Genomic DNA, 26,207 nt, shown 5'->3' with positions numbered 1-26,207 from the left:
GTGATGCTGTGACTGACGTAGCATCGTGTCTGCAGCAGTTCCCCACCACCTGCACTGTGGGACCTGGTTGTGGTGCCGAGGAGCAGCATTTCAGCAGTGGGGGCGAGTGCTGCTGCCTGCCATGCTCTGCTCCGTGTGCTGTACCATGTACCGCCCCTGGATTTCCTGATGCCTCCATTGTGAGCAGCGCTGCCTGCAGCGCTAACAGGGACCATTGGTTTCATACGGTGCCTCTGGGCACAGAGCTGGGAACGGCCTTCAGCCGGACCGAAGGGACTGAACCTGGTTCTGAACGTGGCAAGTTCCGTGTCCTGCGCTGCTTTTCCCTGCTCTGCTGAGCTGTGGCAGCCGGTTACGGCCTGACAGGCGGCAGCGGCACCGCGCCCGGCCCCTCCTCCCCGGCTCCGCCTCGTTCCGGTCGCTCCGTCATGGCGTCATGATGCCGGAAGTCCGCCAGGAGCTGCGGGCCGCTCTGGCTCAGTTGGACTCTATGGTTCCTGGGCCGCCTCCGAGCTCCGTTGTTCTGTCTGTGGTGCTGGAGGCCTAGAGCGGCTCCTGGCGCGGAGCATTGTGGGCCGGCCATGGCGGCGCTCTGCCGGTGCTGTTCGTGTCGCTGACCCAGCCGCTGTTGTTGGCGCTGTATCGCGGGGCGGTTCCCTCGGTCCCACCCGTCCCCTCCTCGTCCCGTTGGTCCGACCCTCCGCGGCGTCGCACCGACCGACGTTGATGGCCGAGGCGTCCCTGCACCGCCTGGCCGGGACCGGCCCCGCTGCTGAGGCGGGCGGGCTGGTGGCGCGCGGCACCACCGAGCAGCACGTGTTCAAAGCGCCGGCACCGCGAGTGTCGCTGCTGGGGCTGGATCTGCTGGCGGCACAGAAACGGAGAGAGCGCGAGGAGCACGGGACCGGCGGGAAACGGTCACGGGTGGCGTCGTACCGGGACTGGGAGGACGGGCACGACGAGGCGGGGAGCAACGACGAGGACGAGGACGAGGACAAGGAGCGGAGCGGGCGGGGCGCCCGCGGGACCAGGTGGGCGCTGAGCGGGCGGGAGCTGCGGGCGGTGCGATGAGCAGCAACGGGGCGGGGACAGCGCCACTGTGAGCCGAGCATGGCCTGCGGTATTATAACAGCAATGGCCCGAGCTGCCGCCGGGTCTGCGAGCACCGGCCGAGCTGTGCACAGCGCCAGGTCTGCGAGCACCAGCTGTGCACAGCGCCAGGTCTGCGAGCACCAGCTGTGCACAGCGCCAGGTCTGCGAGCACCAGCTGTGCGCAGCGCCTGGGAAGCAGCAGTTTGCTGGGAAGTGCTTGTGTGTAAAGTCCGGGATGTTCGGGTTATCAGGAAAGTGTGGAGAGAGCGTCCTCAGCCTCGTGCTGCTGCTGTAGCAGAGCTCAGGACTGCAGCTGCAGGACACAATTTAGGTGCTGGCTGTTCCTCAGCACGTGGAATGTTTTTAACTCCGTTCTCCTCTCCAGGCATTACCGCTCCGTCCATGTGGAAACACCTTCCTACACGGGTGGTGTCAGTGAGGAGTTTTGGGAGCGCAGCCGGCAGCGGGAAAGAGAGCGCCGTGAACATGGGGTGTTTGCCTCCTCCAAGGAGAAGGAACGCAAGAAGGAGCACAGCAGGGATCGAGGCCACGATCGTAAACGAGACCGTGGTAACTACTTGAGACCTCTGAGACTTTCTGCTTAGGTTTCAGCTGTTACCATTCTGTTGCCCTTGACTAATGCTCAGTGCATTTTTTAGGACAGATCTGGGAAGTTTGTTTGTACGTGGGGCACCTGACCTTGTTTTCTGTCCACAGAGGACTGGGACAGAAGTCGTCACAGTAGTAGATCAGAAAGAGATGGCTCAGTGGAGCGGAACAGCAGGAGGAGTGAACCAGAGAGTCCCAAGCATCGTCCCAAAGGTAGGAGTGGGACTTGGTAGAGATCTCAGATGAGGCCTAACAAGAAAAGTTTTTTAATTTTGGGAGGTTTCTGCTGTTTCTGTTAGTACAAGTGCAAATGAAGAAGCCTATTTATTTATTTATTTATTTATTAAGACTTGTGGTTAGGACACACATAAAACTCCATGTTCTTCCAGGAGTTTGGGACTAGGAATGATCTGCCAGGTGTGTGTGAAGATCTGGCCAGTCCCTGCCCAATGAGGTCTGTTCTAAGTCTATGTGATAGAGATGTGATCCTTTGGCAGTTTTCCTTGGAGTTGATGTGTTTTAACACCTTTAGAAGGAGAGCAGATGGGAACCCTCTCTGTGCTCCTTGTTAGAAGGTATAAAGTGGCCCTAGGTTCTTAGGGTCACTGTTTGAACACTGTACGTCAAACTCAATCTCCTCTGCTAGATGCAGCCACACCGTCTCGCTCCAGCTGGGAGGAGGATGATAGTGGTTGCAGCAGTTCCCGCCGCTCGCAGTGGGAGTCTCCTTCTCCCACACCTTCCTATCGAGACTCAGAGCGCAGCCACCGGGCGTCACGGGACACAGATCGGAGAGACCGGGACAGGTATCAGTAGTTGGGCATACAGGCTGTGATTTGGTGATCTGCGAGAAAGGGAACGTGTAAAATGAACACCTGTATTTGTGCACTGATTTCTCTCTTGTGCTGTTTTCTCAGGTCTGTAAGGAGCAAGTATTCAGATAAGACACCATTGCCCACCCCGTCCTACAAATATAATGAGTGGGCTGATGACCGGAAACACCTGGGGTCCACACCACGACTGTCCAGAGGTAGAGGTGAGGAGCCTAGAGTGGGAGGTGACAGAGCCCCTGTGTAGCGTTAGCACAGGTTTTGTGGGATTTCCTCTGCATGCGACAGCCTGGTGGGACTGGTCACCTGTGCTGACCATCTCACTTTCTTTAGGGTGGCGTGAGGACGGGGAGGAGGGCATTGCCTTTGAAACAGAAGAGGAGCGTCAGCAGTGGGAGGACGACCAACGGGTAAGAAGCCTGGGCAGGGAGCAGGGTGCTCAGTAGTCACCAGGTTCTTGGCTGCTGCCACTTACCCCAAGGCACCAGCAGGATCTCAGTCTGTCACTGGTGTTGTACCAGGCCACTGGTAGTAGGCAGCTTTCTCCCAGTAGCCAGGTGGGGATTGGCACTAGAGTCTATCCCAGCTGGGCAAGCAACACAGCTCAGCGCTGCATCTCTCTCCTCCTAGCAAGCAGACCGGGACTGGTATATGATGGATGAAGGCTATGATGAGTTTCACAATCCCTTGGCCTACTCCTCTGACGAGTATGTGAAAAAGCGGGAGCAACACTTGCACAAGCAAAAGCAGAAGCGTATCTCTGCACAGCGGCGGCAGATCAACGAGGTAGGGGCAAGATGTGGAGCTGGCTGCTCTGAATGTACAGAGGCTGCTTGTTTCGTTGCCTCTGGAGAGACCCACTTGTTGATGGGCTTGGCTGACAGATGGAAAAAGGCTGTCCTTGTCCTGGCCTATACCAAATGAGAGGCTCAAAAGGAAACTATTGTTATGTTTCTTTGGAAAGTGCAGTCCTGCATCTCCTGCATGGGTTGGAATTTACCATTAGAGTGACTGCAGTGGATGAGTGTTCAGAGCTGCAGGAATCTGAAGGGCTATGCTATGCAGGGGGCATAGATTACATTGTTAAGACTGTCTGCTGTTCCTCTGGCGGACTCTCAGAGCTGCTTCCCTCAGCATAAAAGTAGGTTTGTCTCCAGGCTTTCTAACGTATTCAGTGTATGGTAGGGGCGTTGTAGATTGTTTGCCTTCCATTTCCTTTGAGACAATTCTGTTTACTCCGTACTTTATGTGGCTAGTCTCCATTTACCATACTTGTCTTCAGATAGTGTTCTTTTCCTAATGCTTATTTGTGGTCTCTGTAACCTTCAGTGTTACTCCTCCACATTCCAGGCTTACTTATTTTTGTCTTTGGGTCTCCAAGCTCTTTCCCTTTTGGGGAAGGAAGACCAACAGATTCAGCATTGGATCATTTCAGTGCTTAAAGCTGTGTACTGTAACTGTGGTGTGTATTGTAGTCAGTTACAGATTTGCCTTCAGTAGTTAACTGCTTTTAACTTTTTCTTTTAAGAATAAATGAAGCCATCCTCATTTGCTCATGGTGTTGTAGTGCTTTGCAGCTAGCTGTGTTACTTAGTTTATTGCCTTGGAATTAGTTTGGGTAATGTGTGGTTCTTGAATTTTGGATAATGGAAGGTAATAGTTAAAATCTTCTGATATGTTCTTTCCTGCAGGATAACGAGCGTTGGGAGACAAATCGCATGCTGACCAGTGGTGTGGTTCATCGGATTGAAGTGGATGAAGATTTTGAAGAGGATAACTCAGCCAAAGTGCATCTGCTGGTGCATAACCTGGTGCCTCCTTTCCTAGATGGGAGGATAGTCTTCACAAAACAGGTAGAAGCTGTGGCTAACGGTGCCAATGATGGGGAGCCTCACAAATGTGAGCTCTCTGTGTTGAAGCAATGCCTCTTTCCTTTAGCCAGAGCCAGTCATCCCTGTAAAGGATGCCACTTCTGACTTGGCCATCATAGCCCGAAAGGGCAGCCAGTTGGTGCGCAAGCACAGGGAGCAAAAGGAGCGTAAAAGGGTATGTTGAGACCTCACTGTACGTGTTATGTAATGCCTCACAGCTTTTGTTTGGACTTTGTAGAATATAAGCTTTGATGGTAATGGTAATGTGTTCCCCTTATTTGTGTGATCTGACATATCCTGTTAGTCCAGTTCATTGCATTGTCTCACGAGTAGCTGTTGTGACTTCTTTAGGCACTGCCTGGGATGTTAATTACTGTGCATTTGTGCTGGGGAGTGTGATCCAAAGGGCATTTGGATGGGGAGAGAAGAGCAAGTGGAAGAATACCGTGTAGCTCAGGCACAGTCAACATTCAGTGTGGTAGCAGGACAGATCTCACCATGTCTCAGCAAAAGATTTTTGAGAAAGAATATACAGGAAGGTGGTGTATTAGTCTTTGTGGATGTTTCCCTAATAGAAAGACTTTCTCTAAAGCTTACATGATAGCAGTTAGGAAAGCATAGATGTGTTCATAGTAAACTGAATCTGAGCTGGTGTACTGTGAGTGGAAAGTGGGAAGTCCTGTTATGAAGCGTGAGAGAAAACAGAATGGTGAGAGTACCTGTCGATACCTGTTAATAGTAGGAAGATTAGCTCTGGTTCAGATTGTTGTTTGTTTAAGTGTAAATATAATGGAAGGGTCAGCAGCTGAAACAGTATTCGTAGAGGGCTGTTGATCATCCTGTGCTTGTTGTGTCTTTATCCAAACCAGTGTCTAAAAAAGTTCTGCCCCAGTTTGCTTGGAGGATGGAGACTTGATATAGGAAATGTGTGTTCTCTCCTTAAGCACCAGGGGATTGAGGCAAACATGATTTTCTAGCCTTAGGAGTAGGACAGAAGGAGAATGATTTTTCAGTCCCCGCTGTGGTACTTACACTGCTCTTTGTGCTTCCAGGCTCAGCATAAACACTGGGAGCTGGCAGGCACAAAACTGGGAGACATTATGGGGATCAAGAAGGAAGAGGAGAAGGATGAGATGGTGACAGAAGATGGCAAAGTAGATTACAAGTAGGAGCTTTTGGATGATTTCTGCCTAGCTGGTGGTGTTATGCCTATGCTACAGGCAAAGCAAAGTGTGTGAGGAGACAGCTTCAAGACTTCTCATGTTTCCTTAGGACAGAGCAGAAGTTTGCTGAACACATGAAAGAAAAAAGTGAAGCAAGGAGTGAGTTTGCCAAGAAGAAGTCGATTCTGGAGCAGAGACAATATCTGCCCATCTTTGCTGTGCAGCAGGAGCTGCTTTCCATCCTCAGGTATGACTGCTCGGTAACCAGTCGTAGTGTAACCCTGGGGCTTTGGCTTACATTTCAGGATCCCAAGTGAGAAATTTACCTAGATATGTGTTCTGTTTGGAATCTTTGAAAACAAAGCTCATTGCTTTGTGTGATTGATAGCAGCTCTTCTGCCAAAGCAGGACTGCTTTTGTGTGGCCAGCCAGGGCTATGAATGAAGAAGGCTGTCTTTGTGGTGTATGAATAAATATTGTTCCCCTTTCTTCAGGGACAACAGCATTGTGATTGTGGTAGGGGAGACAGGGAGCGGTAAAACAACTCAGCTGACGCAGTACCTCCATGAGGATGGCTACACAGACTATGGCATGATTGGCTGCACGCAGCCCCGCAGAGTGGCAGCCATGTCGGTTGCCAAGCGGGTCAGTGAAGAGATGGGAGTGCGTCTGGGAGAGGAGGTGAGTCTGGCAGCATATGTAGGCATGCAGCCTCTAGACAGTGCATATGCAGAGCTGTTGAAGACTTGCTGATATCTCTGCCCCCCAGGTGGGTTATGCCATCCGCTTTGAAGACTGCACGTCAGAGAGCACGATAATCAAATACATGACAGATGGGATCCTCCTTCGTGAGTCGCTGAGAGAGGCTGACTTGGACAACTACAGTGCTATCATCATGGATGAGGCACACGAGCGCTCGCTCAATACTGATGTGCTCTTTGGCCTGCTTCGGGAGGTGTGTGTGAGCCTGGGCTACAGGAGGACAGCAACACGGGGCATATGAGCTGGTCTTAGGGCAGAATATTGGCAGGGTTAGTGCTTCTCCCCCAGGTCAGAGCAGAGATCATGAACAGAGACTGCTGCATCTCTGACTGCACTTGATGCTTAAACATCTTGTTCTTTGTTTCTTAAATCTCCCCTTTAGTGTACTGCCAAAGGCTTGCTGGTATAAAGTAGCTCTAGTTACAGAGGTGTTTGCAGGTGTAAGACTTTCTCAGCTGGGGACAGCCTGTCTTTTTAACTGGACAGTGTGTGTTTTCGTACCATGGCATTAGTGGTTAGTGTTTCTAGAGTACAGTGGAAGCTCAGCCCTTTGCTGTTTTTTTCAGTAGTGATGGAAGAAGCCTGGACCCACATACAAATACCACTTGTTTATTGTCCTTTTTATCTGTTTTCTAGGTGGTAGCACGTCGCTCTGATCTGAAGCTCGTTGTCACCTCTGCCACCATGGATGCTGATAAATTTGCCTCTTTTTTTGGGAATGTTCCCATTTTCCACATTCCTGGGCGCACCTTTCCTGTTGATATTCTTTTCAGCAAGGTATGGTCAATGTAGTAGAGAGAGTTTGTGTTGTGAAGGGATTGTAAGGGTTGTAACTTGGGTATGCCCCCCTCTGCAGTGATCAGAGAGGAAATACAAGGGATAACTGTTATGTTGCAGTCTTATACACAAAGTGGGGCAGATGAGATTACTAGTGTCTGATGTGAACTGTGTCTTTCAGACACCGCAAGAGGATTATGTGGAGGCTGCAGTGAAACAAGCTCTGCAGGTCCATTTGTCTGGTGCTCCTGGGGACATCCTTGTCTTCATGCCTGGTCAGGAGGATATTGAGGTGAGTTGTTAAGCCATGAACCAACAACGTGCCCTTGTAGCCAAGAAGGCCAGTGTTATCCTGGGGTGAATTAAAAAGAGGCTGGCCAGCAGGTCAAAGGAGGTGACCCTCACTCTCTACTCTGACCTGGTGAGGCCACATTTAGAATACTGTGTCCAGTTCTGGGCTCCCCAGGTCAAATAAGACAGGGATCTCCTAGAGGGAGTCCAGCAAAGGGATACAGAGATGATTAAGGACCTCTGGGGCATTTCATGTATGAGGAAAGGCTGAGTAACCTGTGTCTGTTCAGCCTGTGGAAAAGAGTTGAACTTGATCTCCTGAGGTCCCTCCCAACCCCTACAATTCTGTGATTCTGATTTGTACTTTCTTAATCTTATGTTAACAGTCCTCTTTGTGTCTAGGTCACTTCAGAACAAATTGTGGAGCACCTTGAGGAGCTGGAAAAGGCACCTGCACTTGCTGTACTGCCTATCTATTCTCAGCTGCCATCAGACTTACAGGCCAAGATCTTCCAGAAGGTGCTGATGTGGCAGAGGTTAAACTAGAACAGGGAAGACTATTGGGCATGAGGGAGAGGTGCAGAGATGTCTTTTGTGTGGTACTTAGAGAGCAAGGGAAAGCATGTGCCCCTGTTAACTTCCCAAGAAGTCACCCATGTCCTTCTAAGTTCTGTATGGCTGCTCTACAGTCTTGCTCAGTGGTGCAGAGGCTGTTGCATGAGGAATTTGACTGATGTCTGGTATGTTTGCAGGCTCCAGATGGGGTCAGAAAGTGCATTGTTGCCACTAACATTGCAGAGACCTCGCTGACAGTTGATGGTATCATGTTTGTTATTGACTCTGGATACTGCAAGTTGAAGGTAAGTAAAGGTTTCCTATACTGTTCATGGATTTCTGGCATTGGGTTGATGGAGTTCTGTGGCAGTGACCCAGCCTTCCTCTTGCTTCAGTCTGCCCTCCTTGTGCCCTTCAGGTTTTCAATCCCCGTATAGGCATGGATGCACTGCAGATCTACCCCATCAGTCAAGCCAATGCCAATCAGAGAGCTGGCCGAGCTGGCCGAACAGGCCCGGGTCACTGCTTCAGGTAGGCTTGCTACTGGTGTTCCTGTCCCTGTTGTAATTCACATCTGACATCTGGCTATGTATTCTTTTCCTCACTGAAGAGCTGATCATTGTCTTGAGCCTATTGTGGGGATGAGGACTCTGGGCAGGCATTGAGGCTTTCTGGTTTGGACCCAGTGTCTCTGCAGAGAAAAGAGTATGCTCTCATTTCTTCCCTTGCCAATCTTCAGTTTTGACTCTTTCCACCTTTGCTGAACCAGGTGCCTTAATGCTCTCATGCTAATAGCCAAGCCAAAGGCAGCTTTCTCAAGGCTTTTCTTTGAGTCTAGTTTGCACCCTGGGAAAGACTCTGTTTGGGGGGGGGAGGGGGGTATACCTTTACACTGCAGCCCAGGTGCCCTCATGTGCTGGGGAGGCAGCACAGTGGCCTGAGGAAGAACTTCCTTGGGGTCCTGTTTGTTGGCATGTCTGAGTGCAGAGCTGCTGCTTTGTGCTGTGCCTGGCTGGGTTGGGAATGGCTGCTCATTCAGTGCGGAACACAGTGGCCTGAAATGGAGGGGCAGGCTCGTGGCATCTTTCCCCCAGGCTCTACACCCAGAGCGCCTACAAGAATGAGCTGCTGACAACCACAGTGCCTGAGATCCAGCGCACCAACCTCGCCAATGTAGTGCTTCTGCTCAAATCTCTGGGTGTCCAGGACCTGCTGCAGTTCCACTTCATGGATCCACCCCCTGAGGACAACATGCTCAACTCCATGTACCAGTTGTGGATTCTGGGGGCCCTGGATAACACAGGTACTGGCTACAGGGGCAGGCTGTCAGCTCACACAGAACTGTTAGGACCTGCCCAGCTGCTAATTCTTACAGTATTCCTGCAGGTGGCCTGACCTCTACAGGACGTCTGATGGTGGAGTTCCCATTGGATCCTGCACTCTCCAAAATGCTCATTGTTTCATGTGACATGGGTTGCAGCTCTGAGATATTGCTCATTGTGTCCATGTTGTCTGTGCCTGCCATCTTTTATCGGCCTAAGGTACTTGTTTGATCTTCTGGCAGCTTGGGGCCTTCATCTGCGCTCTGACTGATGTGTTCTTTGCTTATTCTTCAGGGCCGAGAGGAAGAGAGTGACCAAGTGCGGGAGAAATTTGCTGTTCCAGAGAGTGATCATTTAACTTACCTGAATGTTTACCTGCAATGGAAGAACAACAACTACTCTACTCTGTGGTGCAACCAGCACTTCATTCATGCCAAGGCCATGCGGAAGGTGAGGCTGTGGCAGTGAGGTTCGGGGAGGGAGCCTTACGTGGGCGAGGGATGTGACTGTGTGTATCTGTGCAGGTGCGGGAGGTGCGTGCCCAGCTCAAGGACATTATGGTGCAGCAGCGCATGAGCCTGGCATCCTGTGGTACTGACTGGGATGTGGTCAGGAAGTGTATCTGTGCCGCATATTTCCATCAAGCTGCAAAGCTGAAAGTGAGAGGGGTCTATGCTCATCTGGGTGATAAGAGACCCTCCCCACTGGGAACGAGTGCGCTAACCACACTTCTCCAATGCAGGGCATTGGAGAGTATGTCAATATCCGTACAGGAATGCCTTGCCACCTGCACCCCACCAGCTCCCTCTTTGGCATGGGCTACACTCCAGATTACATTGTATATCATGAACTGGTCATGACCACCAAGGTAAGCTTGAGCTGAGGGCTAGCAGGAAGGGCGAGCTGTGCTCCAGGGGAGCTGGGGAGCTTTGCTGTGATAGTAGGATCTCTTGGGAGGTCCCTTTCTCATCTCTAGCAACTGCGTGTATCTGTGTAGTCTGCAGTGTCTTGTTTGCCTCTTTCGTGATATTTTCCTTGCTTATGTGAGATGTCTTCTAGTCTCACCGACTTCAGCTCGTAGAAACTTTTGAAGTCAGAAGGAATTGTCTGGAAAGGAGAAATGCCATCAGGAAGTGGAGGAGGGAGGAAGCTGCCATGGCTCTGTCAGTGGTGGCCAGGCCCTGACTGTCAACCTGCTAACTGGATCTTTTATTCTGTTCCTGCAGGAATACATGCAGTGTGTCACTGCTGTGGATGGAGAGTGGCTGGCAGAGTTGGGCCCCATGTTCTATAGTATCAAGCATGCTGGCAAGTCACGTCAGGTGGGTTCTCCTTTCCAGGAGCAGATGGGAGACAGAAACAGCAGCCTACTACACTGGAAGGGAGAGTGTGTGCCTGGGTGGGGTTCCTGCTGCATACAGCCCCACTGCACTCCTGTTATGATGGAGGAAGTTCAAGCTATTTGGTTTTGTTTGTTTGTTTTTTTACAAAGAGAGATCAGGGTTGTGGGCCTGTGGAAAGTCTGCTGCTGCACAGGCCTCTACCTGTTCTTGATTTGCTGCTGCTTTACTGCAGGAGAACCGCCGACGTGCAAAGGAGGAAGCATCTGCAATGGAGGAAGAGATGGCTCTGGCTGAGGAGCAGCTGCGTGCCCGCAGGGAGGAGCAGGAGCGCCGTAACCCATTGGGCAGTTCAAGGTGAGTGCTGTAACGCTGTGGGTTTCCTGCTTAAGAGCAGTAGTGAGCTGCATGGAGGATCACAACTTCCCCACGGGTGTTCCTGATGCAAGAGAAGTTTTCATATTCCACTAATCACCATTGTCCTTTCCTGGCAGATGTACTAAAATCTATACACCTGGACGGAAGGAGCAGGGGGAGCCCCTGACGCCACGACGTACCCCAGCCCGCTTTGGTCTCTGAGAAGGGAGTCCCTGTTGCTTTGGGGCATAAAGACTTCCCAGGAGCAGCTGAGTCTTAGGGCTCAGTTCCTCTGACTGCTGTGAGGCTCTCTACAGCCTGTGGCCCAGGAAGGCTTTGATGCTCTGTACTATTTTTGCTACAGAACAGAAGTAATTTTATTTGTTTAAAAGTTGTCAGTCTTTAACCCTTCCATTGCTTTGTTTCACTTCTCATCCTGGTGAGTTCCAGGCAGAGACAGCCCTGCCAAGTTCTTCAGGGCTCGTGCAGTCAGGTTGCTGCCCTGTAAAGCCTGGGACAAGGCAAAGAATTAAATTGGCATGGAAGACAAAGACAGTTTGTTCCTGGCCCAGCTCTGGCCTGGACTACTGCAATGGCAAGTCTCCCATGGTCTATACCCTGGGCAGGCAGCTAGTGTCTAGCTGTCCCTGTACACAGAAGAGCATCAGCTTAGCACTGTTTTGGGACAGGCTATGACTGTTAGTCTGCTCACCTTCATCTGCTCATGATTGTAGTACTGTACATGTGTTTGAGCCCTGCGGTATGTGTTTTCCATGTGCAAGCTATCCAGTTTGTCTTGAAGATGTCTGGAGGACAGGCAGGGAAATGAGATGAGGTGAGGTGGTGGTGCAGAAACAGTGGTGCTCTGTTAGCCTTGCAGGAGCTTGGGTAGTCCAAGCAGTTCATCTGTCCCATGCCACCCCTGTGGGTGGCAGTTAAGTGCTCAGACCCACTTCCCATGGTCATTACTTACTGGTTTTCGCCTGTAAGCTCTGCAGCCTGCTTGACTTGCTGCTGCAGCTTGTGTCGTTGTTTCTCAATTGACTGCCTGAAAATGAGGCTGAATTAGTTGTGAGAAGGCAGCCATCAGCCCCAGCCTACTTGGGTAAGGCTTCTTACTCACATCTGCTCTTTCAAACTCTGGCTGTTATTGACCAGCATCAGATTCCTGTCCTGGTGCAGCCTACTGCTATTAGAGCAGACTGAGCTGTAGGAAGCATACAGGGTTTCTACCTGGAGAAAACAAAACAAAACAGTCCTCTGTGCTGTGTCTGAACTCACACGGTCCTCCTCTACTCAGCCTCTACATGCCCAGAGCAGAAGGAAGGTGCATGAGCTGAGCTGTGTGGGGGGAATGGCCTTTGGGGCTGAGCTGTGAGTCTGCAGTTGCCTGTGTCTTAGGGTAGCTGCTCTGGAGTATGAAGGGACCATTACCTCTGCAGTCTCTCAGACAGAAACTTAATTTCATGCTGAGGACACCTTTCCAGCAACAGAGAAAGGAGGACTATTTAAAGAACAAGATGTTCAGCACTGCTGCTGCTTACAGACCCACCGCCTCCTCCCTTGTTGGCCTTGGCTCTGCTGTTTGCCCACTCCTCGCCCAGCCTTTCCACCTCTGCCCTGCCTTTAGGCCAGGCTCTGTCCTTCAGCGGTGCCTGGTGTTCGGGTTGCACTCCTGCCCTTGGGCTGTTCTTCCTGTTCCTGGCCTGAGCCTGTTTCATGGCCTTGATGAGCTCTTCCTTGAGAGCCAGCTCTGCCTTGCACACAGACAGCTCCTCTTCCCGCCGAGCCAGAGTCCTCTGAGTGTCCTGCTGTAACTGCTGCCAGTACTGAACTCTGCTGCTCAGCTGCTGCAGCTTATCCTGGTTGGAGCGGGCCTGCCAATGGCACAGAGCGGTGAGCAGACCTGTTCCTTAGTGCAGGTGCGCAGTGGGAAGGCTCGGGCCGTGCTTACCTCCTGCTGGCTCTGCTCCTGCGCCCTCTGTTGCTTCTTCAGTTCTCTGTGGAGCTGCTGCCTCTCTTCCTCATAGCGAGAAAGCAGAGGAAGGTTGTGGCTCATCTTTCTCTGGACTCGGGCCAGCTCTGCCTTCAGGGATGCCACTTCCTCTACCTGCATGAACAAGGGGGGGCTGGGAGTGGGAATGGCCAGACAGAGGGAGCTGGAGCTGCACTCAGGGCCAGCAAGGTGGGCTCTGTCCCTCTGCAGCTCAGGTGCAGGGAGCTGCATGGCAGCTGGCTGCATCCTGCGCCTGCCCTGCTCCTGTCGTCACCTGTTGCAGCAGCTCTGACACGTGCTTTCTGCTGGAGGTTTCTTTCTGCTGCAGGTCATGGATTGTCTGCCTGTGTCTACTGAGCTGCTGCAAGTTTTGCATCTCCTGGGCCATGGTGGCTGACAGCACCTCTTGCTGTTGTGCCAGGCTGCGCTGCAGGGTCCGGTTTTGCTCCTTCTGAGCCCTCAGCTGCAGGAAGATTCCACATGAGTGGAGGCCACAGTGCTGCTTCCTGTGCTGCTTCCTGTGCCCTCTCCCTGTGGATTCCAGCTCCCTGCTGCATGTGCTTTGTTGCAGGCAGTGGGGTGCCCAGTGCGCCGAGCTGAGCCCCCCTAGTGCCCCCAGCTTGTCTTGCTGCCCACCTGCTCCTCCAGGGCAAGGAGTTGCCTTTGGCTCTTCTGTAGTTCCTGTTTGGCGTGGGTAGCAGCGTGCATGTGCTGCAGTGACTGCTCCAGAGTCACCTGCTGCTCCTGCTGCCACTGTCTCAGCTCCATCTGGAGCCACATTGCCAGCTCCCTGCAAGCATGGCCACAACTGGAACAGCCCTAGGTCCCCTCCCTCTACAGAGAGGGCACAGGGCAGGGCTCTGCCTGTGCTGGGGCATGGAATCAGGGCCCACGTACCTGCTTCCTGCCACCTCCTGCAGTGCTCGTGGTTCCGCTGTGCTGCTGCCAGCTGGGTGCTGCGTGCTGCTCCTTGCACAACAGCGTGGCTGTTCCTCCCTGCACTGTGTGCTGCTCCCTGCACGTGGCTGCAGCTTTTCCTCCTTGTGCTGTGCGCAGCTCTGTGCTGCCAGTGACTGTGCTGGGCCCTGGGCTGCTTGCTGGCACTGCCTCCTCCTGCCCTGGGCTTCTGAGAGGAGAGGAGCAGGACGCAGCCCTGCAGTGGAGATCTGGGCACTGACTGTCCTCAGTGTTCCTGGGCTGCTTCCTGCAGCGCTCAGGGCCCTGTGTGCCATGGGCCGTGTGCTACCTGCCCACCTCTACCTTAGGGCAACACTGTCCTGTAACTCTGCACCCAGTGATGCCTCAAATGCACATGGACCTTTCTCACTCTTTCCCCCACGTTGCACTAGGATACCCTTAGTGCTGCCATAGCACATGAGCATGGCAACCATGGGCTCTATGCTGGAGCTGCCAGAGCAGCAGGCTGCAGGCCCCACTTGTCCTGGCACCATGAGCATAGATGTTCCTCTCTGTGCCCTCCTACCTTCCTTAGCAGAGCTGTGCCCTGTTGATGACGTGTCCTGTGCCCAGCACTGATGCTCCTTATTTGCACACATCTGCCTCTGGTGCTTTGATCCTGCTTGCACGGACAGCTGTGGGAGCAGCACATCGGGGCACTGCCTGCCAGCTCCTGGCAGTCTGCACTGCTGGCTCTGTGCCTGAGGCACGGACCTTTACGAGTTGCTCTGTGTGCTCCTCCAGGAGATCATCGCTGGCACTGGAACTACTGCAGGAATCTGCAGAGGTGGCTTCTATCCCAGCTGTGTCCTGCTCCTGTGGAGAGGTGCAGCGCTGTGTGTGCCCCCAGCAGAGCGCACTGTGCCGTGCTCTGCCATGGAGGGGCTGGGACGGGCTGGAGGAAGCTGAGCTGGGGCAGCATGATGGCAGTGGGCTTTGGGATGGGCTTTTGGCAAAGGGACACAGCCAGCCCATGGGGCTGCAGCCCCTGGTCCCTGACACAGACCCTGGTGCCCCTCCCGTGGTGGCAGTGTCTGCTGCCCCCCAGCATCCCTAGACAGCAGCCCCTGACCCATGTTGGGGCACAGAGGAGGGCAGCGAGCCCAGCTCTGTGGCTCCCAAGCTGCAGGGATGGAACAAGTGCCACAATGGTTGGTATTGCTGGAGCCCCCCACCCATGGGGGCTGCAGACACCCAGCTCTGCTCTATTGAGCAGACAGGCCCACAACAACTGTGCCTGCTTGGAGCTGGGAGTGCAGTGCTGCATTCTCGCCCTGTGTGTGACAGCTGGAACGTGCCCTGTGCTCCACGGGCTGGTCACTGCCCTCTGCAGTGCTGCTGGGCAGCAGTGGTGCCTTGCTGGGTCTGAGGTGGCTGCAGGGGATGTGGCTGAGGGTGTGGAACTCGCACAGCCCAGCCTGTGGCCTTTGCACGGGGCAGCGGTACCTGCTCCATCATTGCCTGGTGCTGAAGCTTCTTGGAGATCAGGTTCTGGTGCTTCTGCTCCACCACACGCTGCTGCAGCTGCAGCTGGGCCAGCCACACGTGGGTCAGGTGCCTGCACGTGTCCAAGTCCTCCTGCAGAGTCTGTAGGAAGGCTGGTGTGTCCTGCTGCTGTGAGTCCCAGCGTGTCTGAGCCCCTCCATGTTGTGGCTCCAGCACTGCTGCTTCTTTCTGGCCCTAGGACACAGCGTGAGCAGCAGCTTGTCTGTGTCGTGTCTGAGTGGTACCCGGCGTCAGCCCACCCTGCAGCCCCCGACAGACAGCGGGGCTGGACAGATGTGCTGCAGGGCCAGGTTCTGGTCAGCAAGCAGCTCTGGACTGCTGGGTGCAGACTGTGTTCAGCCACCTCCCGGGAGCCTCAGGCCCTACCGCTGCCCAGCTCTGTAGCACGCTGGTGTAACCTGCGGCAGCTGTGAAAAATGGTGTCAGTTGCACCGAGTAGCTGCAGCAGAGCTGGGTGCCCTGAGCCCTCGTACTGTTCCCAGGCTCTTTGTTGGCACAGGTGATGGCTGCCCAGGGCCTCCCACCGCCTGCCCACCAACCTGCTGTGCACACCCACTGCCAGCACTGCTTACCTGGCACCAACAGGACTCCACCTCCTGCTGCTGCTGCGGGGTGGGGCTGCTCAGCTCTGCCATGGACACCTCTGCCCCTTGCCACCCTCCCTGGGTCTCGCTAGGCTGGCACCTCACTGTGGGAACATCACTGCACGTGCCATGTTCTGGTCACATTCTCTCTGCTGGATAGACCAGAACATGGGGCAAGACAACCACAGACAGCCCTGGGTCCCGTGGCAGGGGGCAGCCAGGGACATCACCCAGCCCTGCTCACACCATCGGTGCTGCAACAAGTCCCAGGAGCACCCGCTCCCTGTGAAGTGCAGCAGCTCCGCCAGGCTGGGGGCACACGGGGCTCACCCGACCCCAGCAGCATCAGTCCCTACTCCCCAGGGGTCAGGGCCCAGCAGTGCCAGCAGCTCTCACCTCCCTACGCCACACTCCCCCTTGTGCACACTGCATCCCCAGCACGGCATGGCACACTTCTCACTGCAGCCCGGCCCTGGGCTGGTTCTGAGGACAATGCCTGGAACCAGAACCCAGTGACACTGTGCCCGGCCAGGCTGTAGCACAGCAAACTGCTCCTGGTACCACTGTGCCCGGTGCTGGCAGGGGCGGAACCTTCTGGCAGCTTCGTGCTGTTCTCGTGTTCACACCGTCACGTCTCTGTGCCATCCCTGTGCCGAGGTGCAGAGCAGGGCTGTGTTGGTGCCATGCCCTGGGCTGCGTCCTGGCAGAGCTGCTCAGTGCTGGCAGAGGATCGAGGGATCGACCGCATCCACGGCGGCGGCTGCTCCGTGTTTCTGTCCAAAAAGGTAAAAGTAACAGGAACAAGTTGTTGGAAATTAAATTTCAATTTCTCCACGCCCTTCCCTGTCTGTGCGGCTTCCCAGCATGGATCAATAGTGTTTAGACAGCCAGGGAGATTTTTTTCCCCCTTTTAAAGCACCAGATCAATAGTGGGAAAAAACACAGCACTGATCCCTCTGCCACGTGAGCTGTGGTACCCGCACAGGTTGGGCCCAGCAGCCCCAGCAGCACATTGCCCACAGCACGGGGGTCTGGCAGAGCTGCTGGGGAAAATGGGTCCGAGAGGGCTGAGCACAGCCCTAATGCTGCCCAGGGTTGGTGAGGTGCCTGTGGCTGTGGGAAGGAGCTGACCTGGTACAGATGAGCTCCCGGTCCCTCCTGCCATGCCCACTCCACACTCTGCAGTTCCATGAGAGGTGCTTTAGCTGGGAACTGGCACTGTTGTGCAGAACTGCTGCACCGAATTGAGCCTTGCTTTCTGCCAGTGCAAAGGAACAGCATTTCCCAGCAGCACTGCACTGCTGAGCCGTGCCGAGCCGTGCCAGGCTGCCTGCCCTCCTTGCCTGCTGCCGGGAGAACGCGGGGCTGGAGCAGTGGCTCCATTGGGTGAGCCGGCACCGCATGCTGAGCAGCACTGGGGTTGGAGCTGTCTCACTTTAATTACTGCCGCAATGTTATTCTTTTCAGTGCCACGTTAATTGAAATTAAACAGCTGCCACATTCTGGCTGGGACAAAAGTGAATCCATTTTCATTCCTCTCTGGTGTAATGAAGACTGACATGCTGTGAGGAAACAAAAGCGATCCAGCTGCTGCCTCCAGCCACACACACACGGCAATTACCGGGCGCTGCGCAGCCCAGCCTCACCCCGGGGCGCCGCCACCGATGGGCGCAGCAGGGGATGGGATGCAGTGCCCACATCCCAGGGAAAGCACGGGAACACGGCAGGGAGCCGGGATGCTGAGCACAGGGCTTGGTCCTGTCTGCTGAGATGAGCCCCAGCCACGGGGCCGCGTGTGGCACTGCCCCTCTGCCCCTCTGCCCCTCTGCCCCTCTGCCCCTCTGCCCCTCTGCCTGCCCTTGCTGCCGGGGTCCCCCATTTGGGTGTGCTCACTGAATGCTGCTGGCAGCTCCACATGGCCCCAGTGCCTGAGCAAGGTGGGAGCTGAGCAAGGCGTCTCCTCCGTGTCCTGTTCCTTCCTCTGTTTTAGGACCAGGCCTGTGTTCATGATGCCATTCAGTACTTTAAGATATGCAAAATGAGGCGCTGGTGCAAACCTCATTAACACCCGCCTCCAACATCATTAAGATGTTTCCAAGAAAATTAATTGAGAGACTCATTAAAAATAAATTAAGAAAAATGCGTTGCAGAGCGCCTGCTCCGAGCTCGTAAATCACGGCCCAAAGCTCCCGGCTGCAGCGCAGGCAATTAACGGCGGCCGATTTGTTTTATCCTGACTGCGAAAATTAGAAAGCAGACGTGGAGATTAGATTAGGGACGTCTGTCATGCGGAACTCGGAGTGAATATTTTAGGATACTAAATAGAAATCGGTAAAACAAAGCCCAGATTCCATCCATAGCAGGCAGGCAGAGGTGGGGAAGGAGGACGGAACGCGGCGCAGTGTCGCTGGAGCAGCAGCACGGTGCTCAATGTGCACACACCAATGTGTGCAGCCACAGCCCGAGAGCAGCACCCGCTGCTGCTCCGTGCCAGCACATAGAGCCAGCTCTGGAGCTGCTGCACCGCTCAGCTGGAAACAACGCGGCACCTCCGTGCGTACAGCCATCCCCAAGGCCTGGATCCCAGGGTCCCGTGTCACTGTCAAACATCGTGGGCTGAACGTGGTTCCTCACGTCCATCCTCAGAGGGTGCTGTTCAGAGCAGTGCCCGCGTTGTTGCTGCTCTCTGAAAATCAGGAACAATCTGTGGGTATGGTGTTAAATCATTCTGCCCTTTGTTGTCTCGTCCCCTTTGTCCAGCCAGGCCCCGCACCGCTGTCCCAGTGCCCCGAGGTCCATCTCCCTGTGCACCCAGCAGCTCCGGGCAGTGCTTTGCAAGGATCTCCGTCCCAGTACATACAGAGCCTACAAGTCCCCTGCACGGAGGTTAAATTCCGTTCCCTGGCAGCTCCTTCCTTGCTGTACCTGCCACAGCACGGACAGAATGCTGCCTCTGGGCCATCGCTACGTGTGATTTCAGCTCAGTTTCAGTACTTATTGCCCATGCTCATAATGCAACGTCCTGAGAACACTGTCTGGTTGTAACTGACTCACTGGCACCATGGGCACATCACTCTGCTGGAAGCACCTTTCCCAGCAGCTGCTGTCCCACCACTGGCCATTGGTGCCCTGCTCCTTTCCCAGCCCGTCCCAGCTCTGCTGGCTCCGTCCTCTCCACAACAGTCTGTTTGGCAGCTCAGTTTTTCCATGCTGAGCCTCTGCCTGAAGATGCACTTAATTCCAATGTTTGATTAACCTCCTCTCAAATATTTCCGAGTTACGGAATGAGTGGAAAAATACCCATATGAGAACTTAATGGTGTTAAAAATAACTCCAACCGCAGGAAAAATAGCTGCATTTTTTACAGCTTAGGCTTCACCTCCACAGGGCCGCATTCTTCCCTCAAAACAAACACAACGACAGCAATAGATGGTCCTGGGTGTGCTCAGATGGTAAAGACAAGGCCTGGAAGGGGTGGAGAGAAAAACAGAAAGGGGAAAGGGAAGAGGAAGGAGTAGAGGAAGGGGAAGGGAGAAAGGAAGGGGGAAAGGAAGAGGGGAAAGATGGAGGAAAGGATGGGGGAAAGGAAGGGAAGGAGGGAAGGACTCCCACTTTTTCTCAGCCTCCTTCCCGTTTTGTTTTGGCTCCTCGCTTGCCCTTCCATCTGTTTGACACCTTCCCACCCCTTTTCAGTCTCCACTTGGTGTTAAAGGGTGGGTCCAGACTGAAACGTGGAGGCCAACATGGGCGGCAGGTCACAGAGCTGCGCAGCACGAGGCTGGAAGTGAGGAGGAGGAGGAGGAGGATGGAGGCGTGGGAGGCCCGAGGCCAGGACGGAGCGGGGTGAGAGGCGACGGGAGCGGGAGCCGCAGGGCTGGAGGGCGGCGGAAGGAGCCGGAGCCCCATGGGGGGGGGGTGCGGTCAGAGCCGCGTTGCCGGCCGTGTCGGTCCGTTGGTGCCCGGCAGGGGTCGCCCTCGCCCCGCGATCCCTCGATCCCGCGTTGGCGGCGGCTCCTCCCGCCGGGGCGCGGCGCTGCGGCGGAACCTTTGTTCTGCGGGGCCGCTCGGCCGCCCCCGCCCCGCAGCGCCCCCTGCTGGGCACACACGGAGTTGCCGCCTCCATTGGCCGCTCGCCCACGGGAACCGCCCGGTGGGGGCGGCGGGGCCGGGGCTGCGGTACAGCGGCTCGGGAGCTGGTCCCGTCAGCTGGTCCCGTCAGCTGGTCCCGTTTGCGCTCCCCCGCCGTGTGCGGGGCTCCGGAGCGGACCCGTCCTGAGGCAGCTCGGGGCGCATCGTGGGGCCCGGTACCGGCACCGGGCGGACACACGGGCAAATCGGGGGGGGGGGGGGGTTGGATCCCGTTCCACCCGCAGAGCCCGCTGGGTTCGTGGAAGGGAAAGCAGAGCGGAGTGTGGAATTGCGATGAGCCGTGAGGGTTATTGCGCTGTCACTGCAGCCACCATTCGCAATTCTCTGTTCGCAGGAAGATGGAATCGGCTCCAGCCACATCTGGGCTCCGGCCGGGGCGCACTGTGTGTGTTTGGCTGCTGCGGAACATCAACAAATAGGAATTAGCAGCAGCGTGGCCGGAGTCTGCAGGGGAGAAATAACGAACAGGGAAGGTTTGCATGGCTTTGCATTCTGCAGCGAAATGATCTCATTATCCTTCCCACAGACTCAGCCAGATACTTGAAAAACACTTAGGGGAACAAAAACACTGCAGCTCTGGGGGAGAGAGAGAGAGAGAGAGAGAGACCCTCCAGAGCAGGGACAGAAAACAGCGGGAGGAAACTGCATCGGTGGTGGAAACGGGTGGGAGGCTGCTGTGCTGCATGGGCAGCTCCTGCGGGCAGTCAGCAGCGGTGTGGGGGCGGGCAGGGGCACGGAGCGGTACGGGAGGAGCTGGGGGTCGGGCCCAGCCCTGCTCAGCTGGAGGCGCCCAGCAGCACAGCCCGGAGCTCCCTGGCAGCGCCCGTGTCCCTCAGAGCCGTATGGCAGCACAGCAACCAGCTCCACCGTTACTGCATCGTGCTTCCGTCTGCCTGCAGGCTGAGGACATACACGGCTGCACAGGAGCTGCCACGTGCTTCTGTAAGAACCGTGTGCTGGAAATAAGCAGAAATGCTGCAGGAAGAGAAAGGAGCAAAGAAAAAGCAGCACTGCTGAGGTCTGGTCACAGAACGTGGTGCTTGGGCTCTTCCTGCAGCTGTAGCCCAGGGAGAGAGGGATGATGCTCCTGCACAGCCACTCCAGGGTCAGTTTTGGGGATTTCCTCCTGCATCAGCAGCAACGAAGCAAAAGATAAAAGGAAAAGGTGGCTGAGGGGAGTCAGAAACTAGAGGGGGAGCTGCATAGTGGAAAAGACTCCTGTGGTGGGAACCAGAGGGAGAATCTCAAATGTAAAAGGGGGGAGGAAGGTACAGCACTGTAAAAAGAGCCAGAGAGGGACCTCGGGCCCTTTCTTTCTTTATGGTTAAGCTTCACTCTGACCCTGTAGCTGAAACGCTGAGTTATGGCCTGTGATTGTGCACCTGGTGGGTTGGCAGGGCCGGCCTGGGGGAGCTCAGGTGCATGTGATGTACCTGAGTGATGGAAGGGCTGGAGCCAGGATCTGACCTGCACAGACCTCATTTAAGGGGTGGCAGTGTAGGCGAGGGTGTCCTTCTGTTGATCCCTGTCTACCTACAGCCTGCACAAGGTAAGCAGTACCCTGCAGTATCCCTGCAGTAAGGGTGAAAGGGTGACCACAGCAGGTGCAGGTGGAGCTGTTTTAGGAAGCTCACTGCCCAAATGCAGGGCTGATGTGGGCAGCTCCCAGCTCTCCTGCCTGACCTGCACCCGAGCTTTGCTTCAGCAAAGAGAAGGCTGCAGTGCTGTGTGGCCTCCATTGTAGGGTGGGTACTAGAGGGCTGACGTGTCTGGCAGGGGACAGGGCTGCAGCATCATGAAGCTGATCTTAATTCATAACGTCTTGTTTTTCAGATGTTTAGATGTCCTTGATTTTGAAGACATGAGACACATCCAGGTGGTCTTAACCCTGCAGAAGTTCTGGGACATTTGCACTTTCTTTCTTGCAAGGTTTTGCTTGCAGCTCCGGGTGCTGTAACTGTTCCCTCTTCAGGACTGAATGCTTGGGGCTACATGAGATAAAACCAGATAGCGACTGACAGGGGCAGTTGTATGGAAATATTTGCTCAGTGCCCAGGCACAGTCCAAAAGGCAAAACGACTGTTAAGGATTATTAGGAAAATAACAGAGAACAGATCAGAGATATGCCACTGAACAGAGCCATAGCGGAGACTGTGTCATGATGACCATATGGAACTGTGGTTGGCTTCTCTCAAGAAAAATAGAGTTGGAAGGGTTTCAGAGAAGAGCAACAAGGCAAATAAAATACAAAGAATATCTTCCATATGAGGAAAAGCTGAAAGTCTCCTTAGTGCAGAGAAGTGATGGCTGAAGGGAAGAGTGACAGGATTATAAAATCAAGTTTGGTGTACAGTGTTTGTGGTGTGATTTATCATTGTCCCTTTGATATAAGAACTGTCAGTGCCCCATAAATTAGCACAGAGTGGCTACAAAATAAAAAGCAGATTTTTTTTTGGTAAATATGTCCTATGCTGTGTCAAACTGCTTAGCAGAAAATACAGTGGGTCATTTAACCTCAAAAAGAAGTTAAATATAATCTCATTAAGGGAGGGAAAAAAATTCACCTACACCAGTTAAATAGAAGACCCTATTTTTGCTTCTGAGGCCTCTGAGCTGCACATCACCAAGTATTTTAGGTGGTACCACAGTACAAGTTCAGATGAATGACTGCTTTTCATATTACATAATGCAATTCCAAATACTCCAGTGCAGATGCACTATCCATATTCTATGAATATATTACCAAATTGCTCTGTCTCATTCTGGAGCGATCTACCAGAGGAAAAACTGAAAACAAGATTTTTTCTGTAGTCATACTGAAGCTTTGCAGTCAATTTTAAGCCTCTTAGACAGTATGATATTGAATGCAAGTTCCTGCTGAGGGCTATCGACTGCAGTGTGTGCCAGGCGGCAGGGAACACCCTGTGCCATGCCTGCATGTGTCAGACTTCCCTCTACCAGCAGCGTGACTTAGATCAGAGAGCAGCTTCCTGGGATTTCCCATCAGCATCCTCTAAGATTGCCATCCAGCAGATAGGATCTGTGCAGCCACGAGGTGAAGGGCAATAGGAAACACATCATCTTCAAAACACACGACAGGATTAGCACAGTCTGAACACTGCACCATGCTGTCTTCTGCTCAGGTGTGGAGACATGCTGCCTGCTGGGACTGTGGGGATGGAGCAGGCTTGCTCTTCAGCTGTCACTGTCCCAGGTCAGGTGTGCTTGTAAATAAACCCTGTGTAAATATAAGCGCACATTCTTGTAGCTTCAATCATAACATGCCTTCTCACAAAACACCTGCTCCGATGCTGCCGTGGTGCTTCAGGACATCTGCATGATGGAATGGAAAGATATAGCTTAAACATTTGTAATTAAAGAAAAGCAGCGGTGCTTTGGTACTCCAGGACCACAACAAGCCATGGGTTATTCACAGCCCCCATATGTTAGGGCAGCAGGCAGCATTTGGTGCTGCAGCCATATTTTAGCAACGTGCTTGATGTCCTGTGCACGCCGTGCAATGTCTGAATAAAAACTATAACTTCTGTCCCCAGTCTGACTTGTGCTTTTGTCTCACCTCCTACCTGCCTTCTTCCACAGCTGCTCCTTTGTGTCAGAGTTCTGGAAAACCTCCCAGTGCAGGAATGGATGGGCACACCATAGGTGTTAAAGCAACCAGAAGAGTCCCCCTTCCATTAGTACAGCTCACCCAGCTGCCAACAGAAGGCATACAAGTCTGAGAGCCCAAGCTGACTTGCCCTGGCACCATGCAGAAGAGCTGATCAGCTGGCAGTACAGTCAGATGAGCTTTTGGTGCTGTTTCTTTTGTCAACTCAAGCAGTACCTCCGCTTCACCACGCTCTTCCTACTCTGCTGCACAGCGTTCTCTGCAATAGTCTTGCACTCGTAGGTCTTCCATCTTCTTCATGTGCAGCAATTCCCGACACATTTTTCTTTTTTTATCTTCTGCTAAAAAAAAAAAGGCCAATACCAACCTTCACTGAACGTTCATACAGCATTTTGCATTCCTTCCTCTGTTGGATCAGCCTGTCTAATGGCACAGCCTGGTCATCAGTCAAATGTCACATTAAAAGCATGATTTTAACAAGGGCAGCTCTGCCCAGGCCTCCTGAACATGGTAACCTCAGACTCAGCAAGTGGAAAGTGGGGAGTGTCTCCACTCTAGCTTGGAAATGCTCCCTTAGTTCCAGTTTGTTAGTGCAATATCAGGATTATAAACTACAACACTCAATATTTCTTTCTTTTACTCTGATTTAAAGACCATCTACTGAAAACTCTCACTTCAAAAAACAGCCAGGAACTTTCTAATATCAAGCAAAATGCCCAAAGAATAAATTGCTTCTATCAGAAATAAAGCATTTTAGCTCTGCCACAAGCAGGGAAGTCTCTCCAAAGGCAGCTCCGCAGCTCCATCTTTCCTGCTTTCCTCTCATTTTCTTTTGATGCACAAAAACTGCACACTGCAGTGCTGTGATTGGATTCAGCTTTGGATCAGTATAATTGTAAATATTCATTGGAATCCAAGCTAGTTTTCCCAAGTCTCTCTTAAAGACTGCAGCTATACAAACAGCCGTGGCTCTGCATTAACCTCACAGCCTGGAGGCTACCCATTTCACCACAGCCCCAAAGACTGCTCCTTCAGAAACTAGATGGAGAGAAATCAGCCTTGCAGACCATTTTAGTTGATGCTCCATCATTTCTTTTATTCCCTTTAACATTTGTTGTGGAGCTGACTCTCAGGCCCAGGTGCCTGGTGGGGTTCTGCCTCAGTGTCAGCACACATCATTACACATTTCATCTTCACATGTCACTTGCAGTTCCCACTGGCTGTTGTGGCTGTTTCTAGCCCCATAAAAGCTACTGGCAGTGCTGGGGTGTCTGTGGGAGCTGCTCTGTGTCCTGGTATATGATACACATGTGCTGATTCCACCCTCCCACTGAGGACCTACGATCCAAGTGGCTGCTGCCCCACAGGTATGTGTAAGGTTCTGTGAGTGAGCAACATCTTATTAAGAAAACTGCACCGCTTTTGGTTCCTGAGACCAGGTAGGTCAACTGCTGATAGCTAGCAATTCTACTTCTCCAGCACCATGACTACACACAAACACTAAGCAGGCAAAGGGCAGTAGACTCCTGCAGCCATCAGGGCGCAGAGGTGAGACCTTTCCATGGGTCTGACCCACAACTTCACATCTCCCGGACCCCCCACTGCACAGCAGAACTAAGTGGCATCAAACTGACCTTGTTTTTAGGTGGTCTTTGATAGCTATTGTGCAGCTCATTTGCAAAGCAGCACATAAAGTAAACTACACACAGCAAAGAATGGAAATTAAATCCAAAGGTCCTGATAGCAAAATCTACATTCCCATCTCTGCCTCAGCTACGCGTATGTTTACTACCAAGGGTGGAACTGCAATGCTCAGGCCAAAGCCTGAGGCACAGCAGCACATGTCATACAAATGTATGTATCAGAGCCTTTGTCATCCATCAACATCCTTCAGGCTCTGCTTGCTCTCTTCAGCATATGTTAAGGCATGTGTTCTGACTACTGGGTAACCTATGGCCAGATAAATAGGTAGTAAAAGGGGAGAATCCAGCTTTCTTTCCACATGCAATTTCCTGAGGGCATCTCAAGGAACAAGGCACCCACCAGCTCCAGCTAAAGTACCGCAGATCACTAGATGTACTGCTAAAGAGCAGCTCAGAGACTGTCAGCTGTGCAGTTCTGTTGAGAAGTACAATTGCCTCATCCTTGCCCAGTTAAGGCCCTGGTACCAGGTCTCAAACCCACTGCACTGAGGCCCCTGCTCATCCTATGAAACATATCTCTACCCAGTACCATCCCAGGCAGTGGCCTGTTTTGGAACACAGGAAGGAGCACCAAGTCATCATCCCAGAATATGTCGGTAGGTGAGTGCTCAGGCTCCTGGATGAGGGATCAGGCAACTGCTTGTCCTTCCAGAGAGCCAGGAGGGGACAGACTGTGCACTGAGTCCTTCAGCCCACAGCATCAGTACAAAGAGAA

General features: G+C 53.4%; 4 protein-coding genes across 15 annotated transcripts in view; 2 read left to right on the top strand and 2 right to left on the bottom strand.

Annotated features, from left to right (window-relative positions):
• The first annotated feature begins 567 nt into the window (after nt 1–567).
• Nucleotides 568–11,375, top strand: DHX38 (DEAH-box helicase 38). Of its 4 annotated transcripts, XR_014947600.1 has the most exons (27): nt 568–1,031; nt 1,478–1,662; nt 1,810–1,914; nt 2,348–2,507; nt 2,619–2,737; nt 2,865–2,941; nt 3,162–3,317; nt 4,223–4,384; nt 4,470–4,577; nt 5,455–5,567; nt 5,675–5,812; nt 6,060–6,246; nt 6,335–6,520; nt 6,964–7,104; nt 7,286–7,396; nt 7,798–7,914; nt 8,148–8,255; nt 8,369–8,481; nt 8,561–8,655; nt 9,045–9,253; nt 9,337–9,491; nt 9,567–9,722; nt 9,797–9,931; nt 10,015–10,140; nt 10,499–10,594; nt 10,848–10,969; nt 11,107–11,375. XR_014947600.1 is itself a non-coding variant. In XM_015874242.3 (26 exons), the coding sequence occupies exons 1-26, from the start codon at nt 727–729 to the stop codon at nt 11,189–11,191; spliced, it is 3,675 nt and encodes a 1,224-aa protein (XP_015729728.2). In that variant the 5' UTR covers nt 568–726; the 3' UTR covers nt 11,192–11,375. The 4 variants fall into 4 exon arrangements, 1 of the variants encoding a protein (XP_015729728.2); XM_015874242.3 differs by lacking the exon at nt 8,561–8,655; XR_014947601.1 differs by lacking the exons at nt 8,561–8,655; nt 9,797–9,931; nt 10,015–10,140; ... (1 more) ...; nt 10,848–10,969; nt 11,107–11,375 and having other exon boundaries at nt 8,346–8,481; nt 9,567–9,648.
• PMFBP1 (polyamine modulated factor 1 binding protein 1) lies at nt 11,105–19,874 on the bottom strand. Of its 9 annotated transcripts, none has more exons than XM_015874263.3 (14): nt 16,409–19,874; nt 16,001–16,164; nt 15,369–15,602; nt 14,637–14,738; nt 14,449–14,557; nt 13,863–14,118; nt 13,602–13,773; nt 13,240–13,428; nt 12,924–13,079; nt 12,514–12,846; nt 12,093–12,202; nt 11,943–12,017; nt 11,682–11,775; nt 11,105–11,480 (listed from the first exon to the last, which is right to left on the bottom strand). In XM_015874263.3, the coding sequence occupies exons 2-14, from the start codon at nt 16,061–16,063 to the stop codon at nt 11,394–11,396; spliced, it is 1,980 nt and encodes a 659-aa protein (XP_015729749.2). In that variant the 5' UTR covers nt 16,064–16,164; nt 16,409–19,874; the 3' UTR covers nt 11,105–11,393. The 9 variants fall into 9 exon arrangements, 8 of the variants coding, with proteins under 8 accessions (XP_015729749.2, XP_085407426.1, XP_085407427.1 ...); XM_085551300.1 differs by having other exon boundaries at nt 16,001–16,785; nt 17,144–19,874; XM_085551301.1 differs by having other exon boundaries at nt 16,001–16,785; nt 17,906–19,874.
• Nucleotides 18,443–23,710, top strand: LOC146760601 (uncharacterized). The gene is made up of 4 exons (XM_085550611.1): nt 18,443–18,864; nt 19,706–19,796; nt 19,861–20,316; nt 20,496–23,710. The coding sequence occupies exons 1-4, from the start codon at nt 18,443–18,445 to the stop codon at nt 20,703–20,705; spliced, it is 1,179 nt and encodes a 392-aa protein (XP_085406737.1). The 3' UTR covers nt 20,706–23,710.
• The window catches only part of LOC107319466 (uncharacterized), an 83,425-nt gene continuing 79,806 nt past the window's right edge, over nt 22,589–26,207 (bottom strand). Inside the window, exon 8 of the mRNA XM_085551343.1 lies at nt 22,589–24,130. The gene's annotated coding sequence lies outside the window, so the exon portion shown is untranslated. The remainder of the gene's footprint in view (nt 24,131–26,207) is intronic.

Source organism: Coturnix japonica, chromosome 6 (genome assembly GCF_054131305.1).
Source record: "Coturnix japonica strain WE chromosome 6, WE-NBRP24, whole genome shotgun sequence".
NCBI classification, from domain to species: domain Eukaryota; kingdom Metazoa; phylum Chordata; class Aves; order Galliformes; family Phasianidae; genus Coturnix; species Coturnix japonica.
Note: the sequence above shows the minus strand (reverse complement) of the source record. Positions and strands in the feature narration are given on the sequence as shown.

Bases quoted from the DNA above. Each gene is read 5' to 3' on its own strand.
- PMFBP1 (XM_032447015.2), bottom strand. From the start codon at position 16,063: ATGGCAGAGCTGAGCAGCCCCACCCCGCAGCAGCAGCAGGAGGTGGAG. The intron at 12,203-12,513 runs GTAAGCAGCAGC...TGTTTTCTCCAG, and splicing joins AGGGAGGAGGCGGTGGGTCT to GTAGAAACCCTGTATGCTTC. The intron at 12,018-12,092 runs GTGAGTAAGAAG...CCTCATTTTCAG, and splicing joins CAGAGTTTGAAAGAGCAGAT to GCAGTCAATTGAGAAACAAC.
- LOC146760601 (XM_085550611.1), top strand. From the start codon at position 18,443: ATGTGCACACACCAATGTGTGCAGCCACAGCCCGAGAGCAGCACCCGC. The intron at 18,865-19,705 runs GTACATACAGAG...ACCCCTTTTCAG, and splicing joins TTGCAAGGATCTCCGTCCCA to TCTCCACTTGGTGTTAAAGG. The intron at 19,797-19,860 runs GTGAGGAGGAGG...GAGCGGGGTGAG, and splicing joins TGCGCAGCACGAGGCTGGAA to AGGCGACGGGAGCGGGAGCC.
- DHX38 (XM_015874242.3), top strand. From the start codon at position 727: ATGGCCGAGGCGTCCCTGCACCGCCTGGCCGGGACCGGCCCCGCTGCT. The intron at 1,032-1,477 runs GTGGGCGCTGAG...TCTCCTCTCCAG, and splicing joins CGGGGCGCCCGCGGGACCAG to GCATTACCGCTCCGTCCATG. The intron at 6,521-6,963 runs GTGTGTGTGAGC...TCTGTTTTCTAG, and splicing joins TCTTTGGCCTGCTTCGGGAG to GTGGTAGCACGTCGCTCTGA.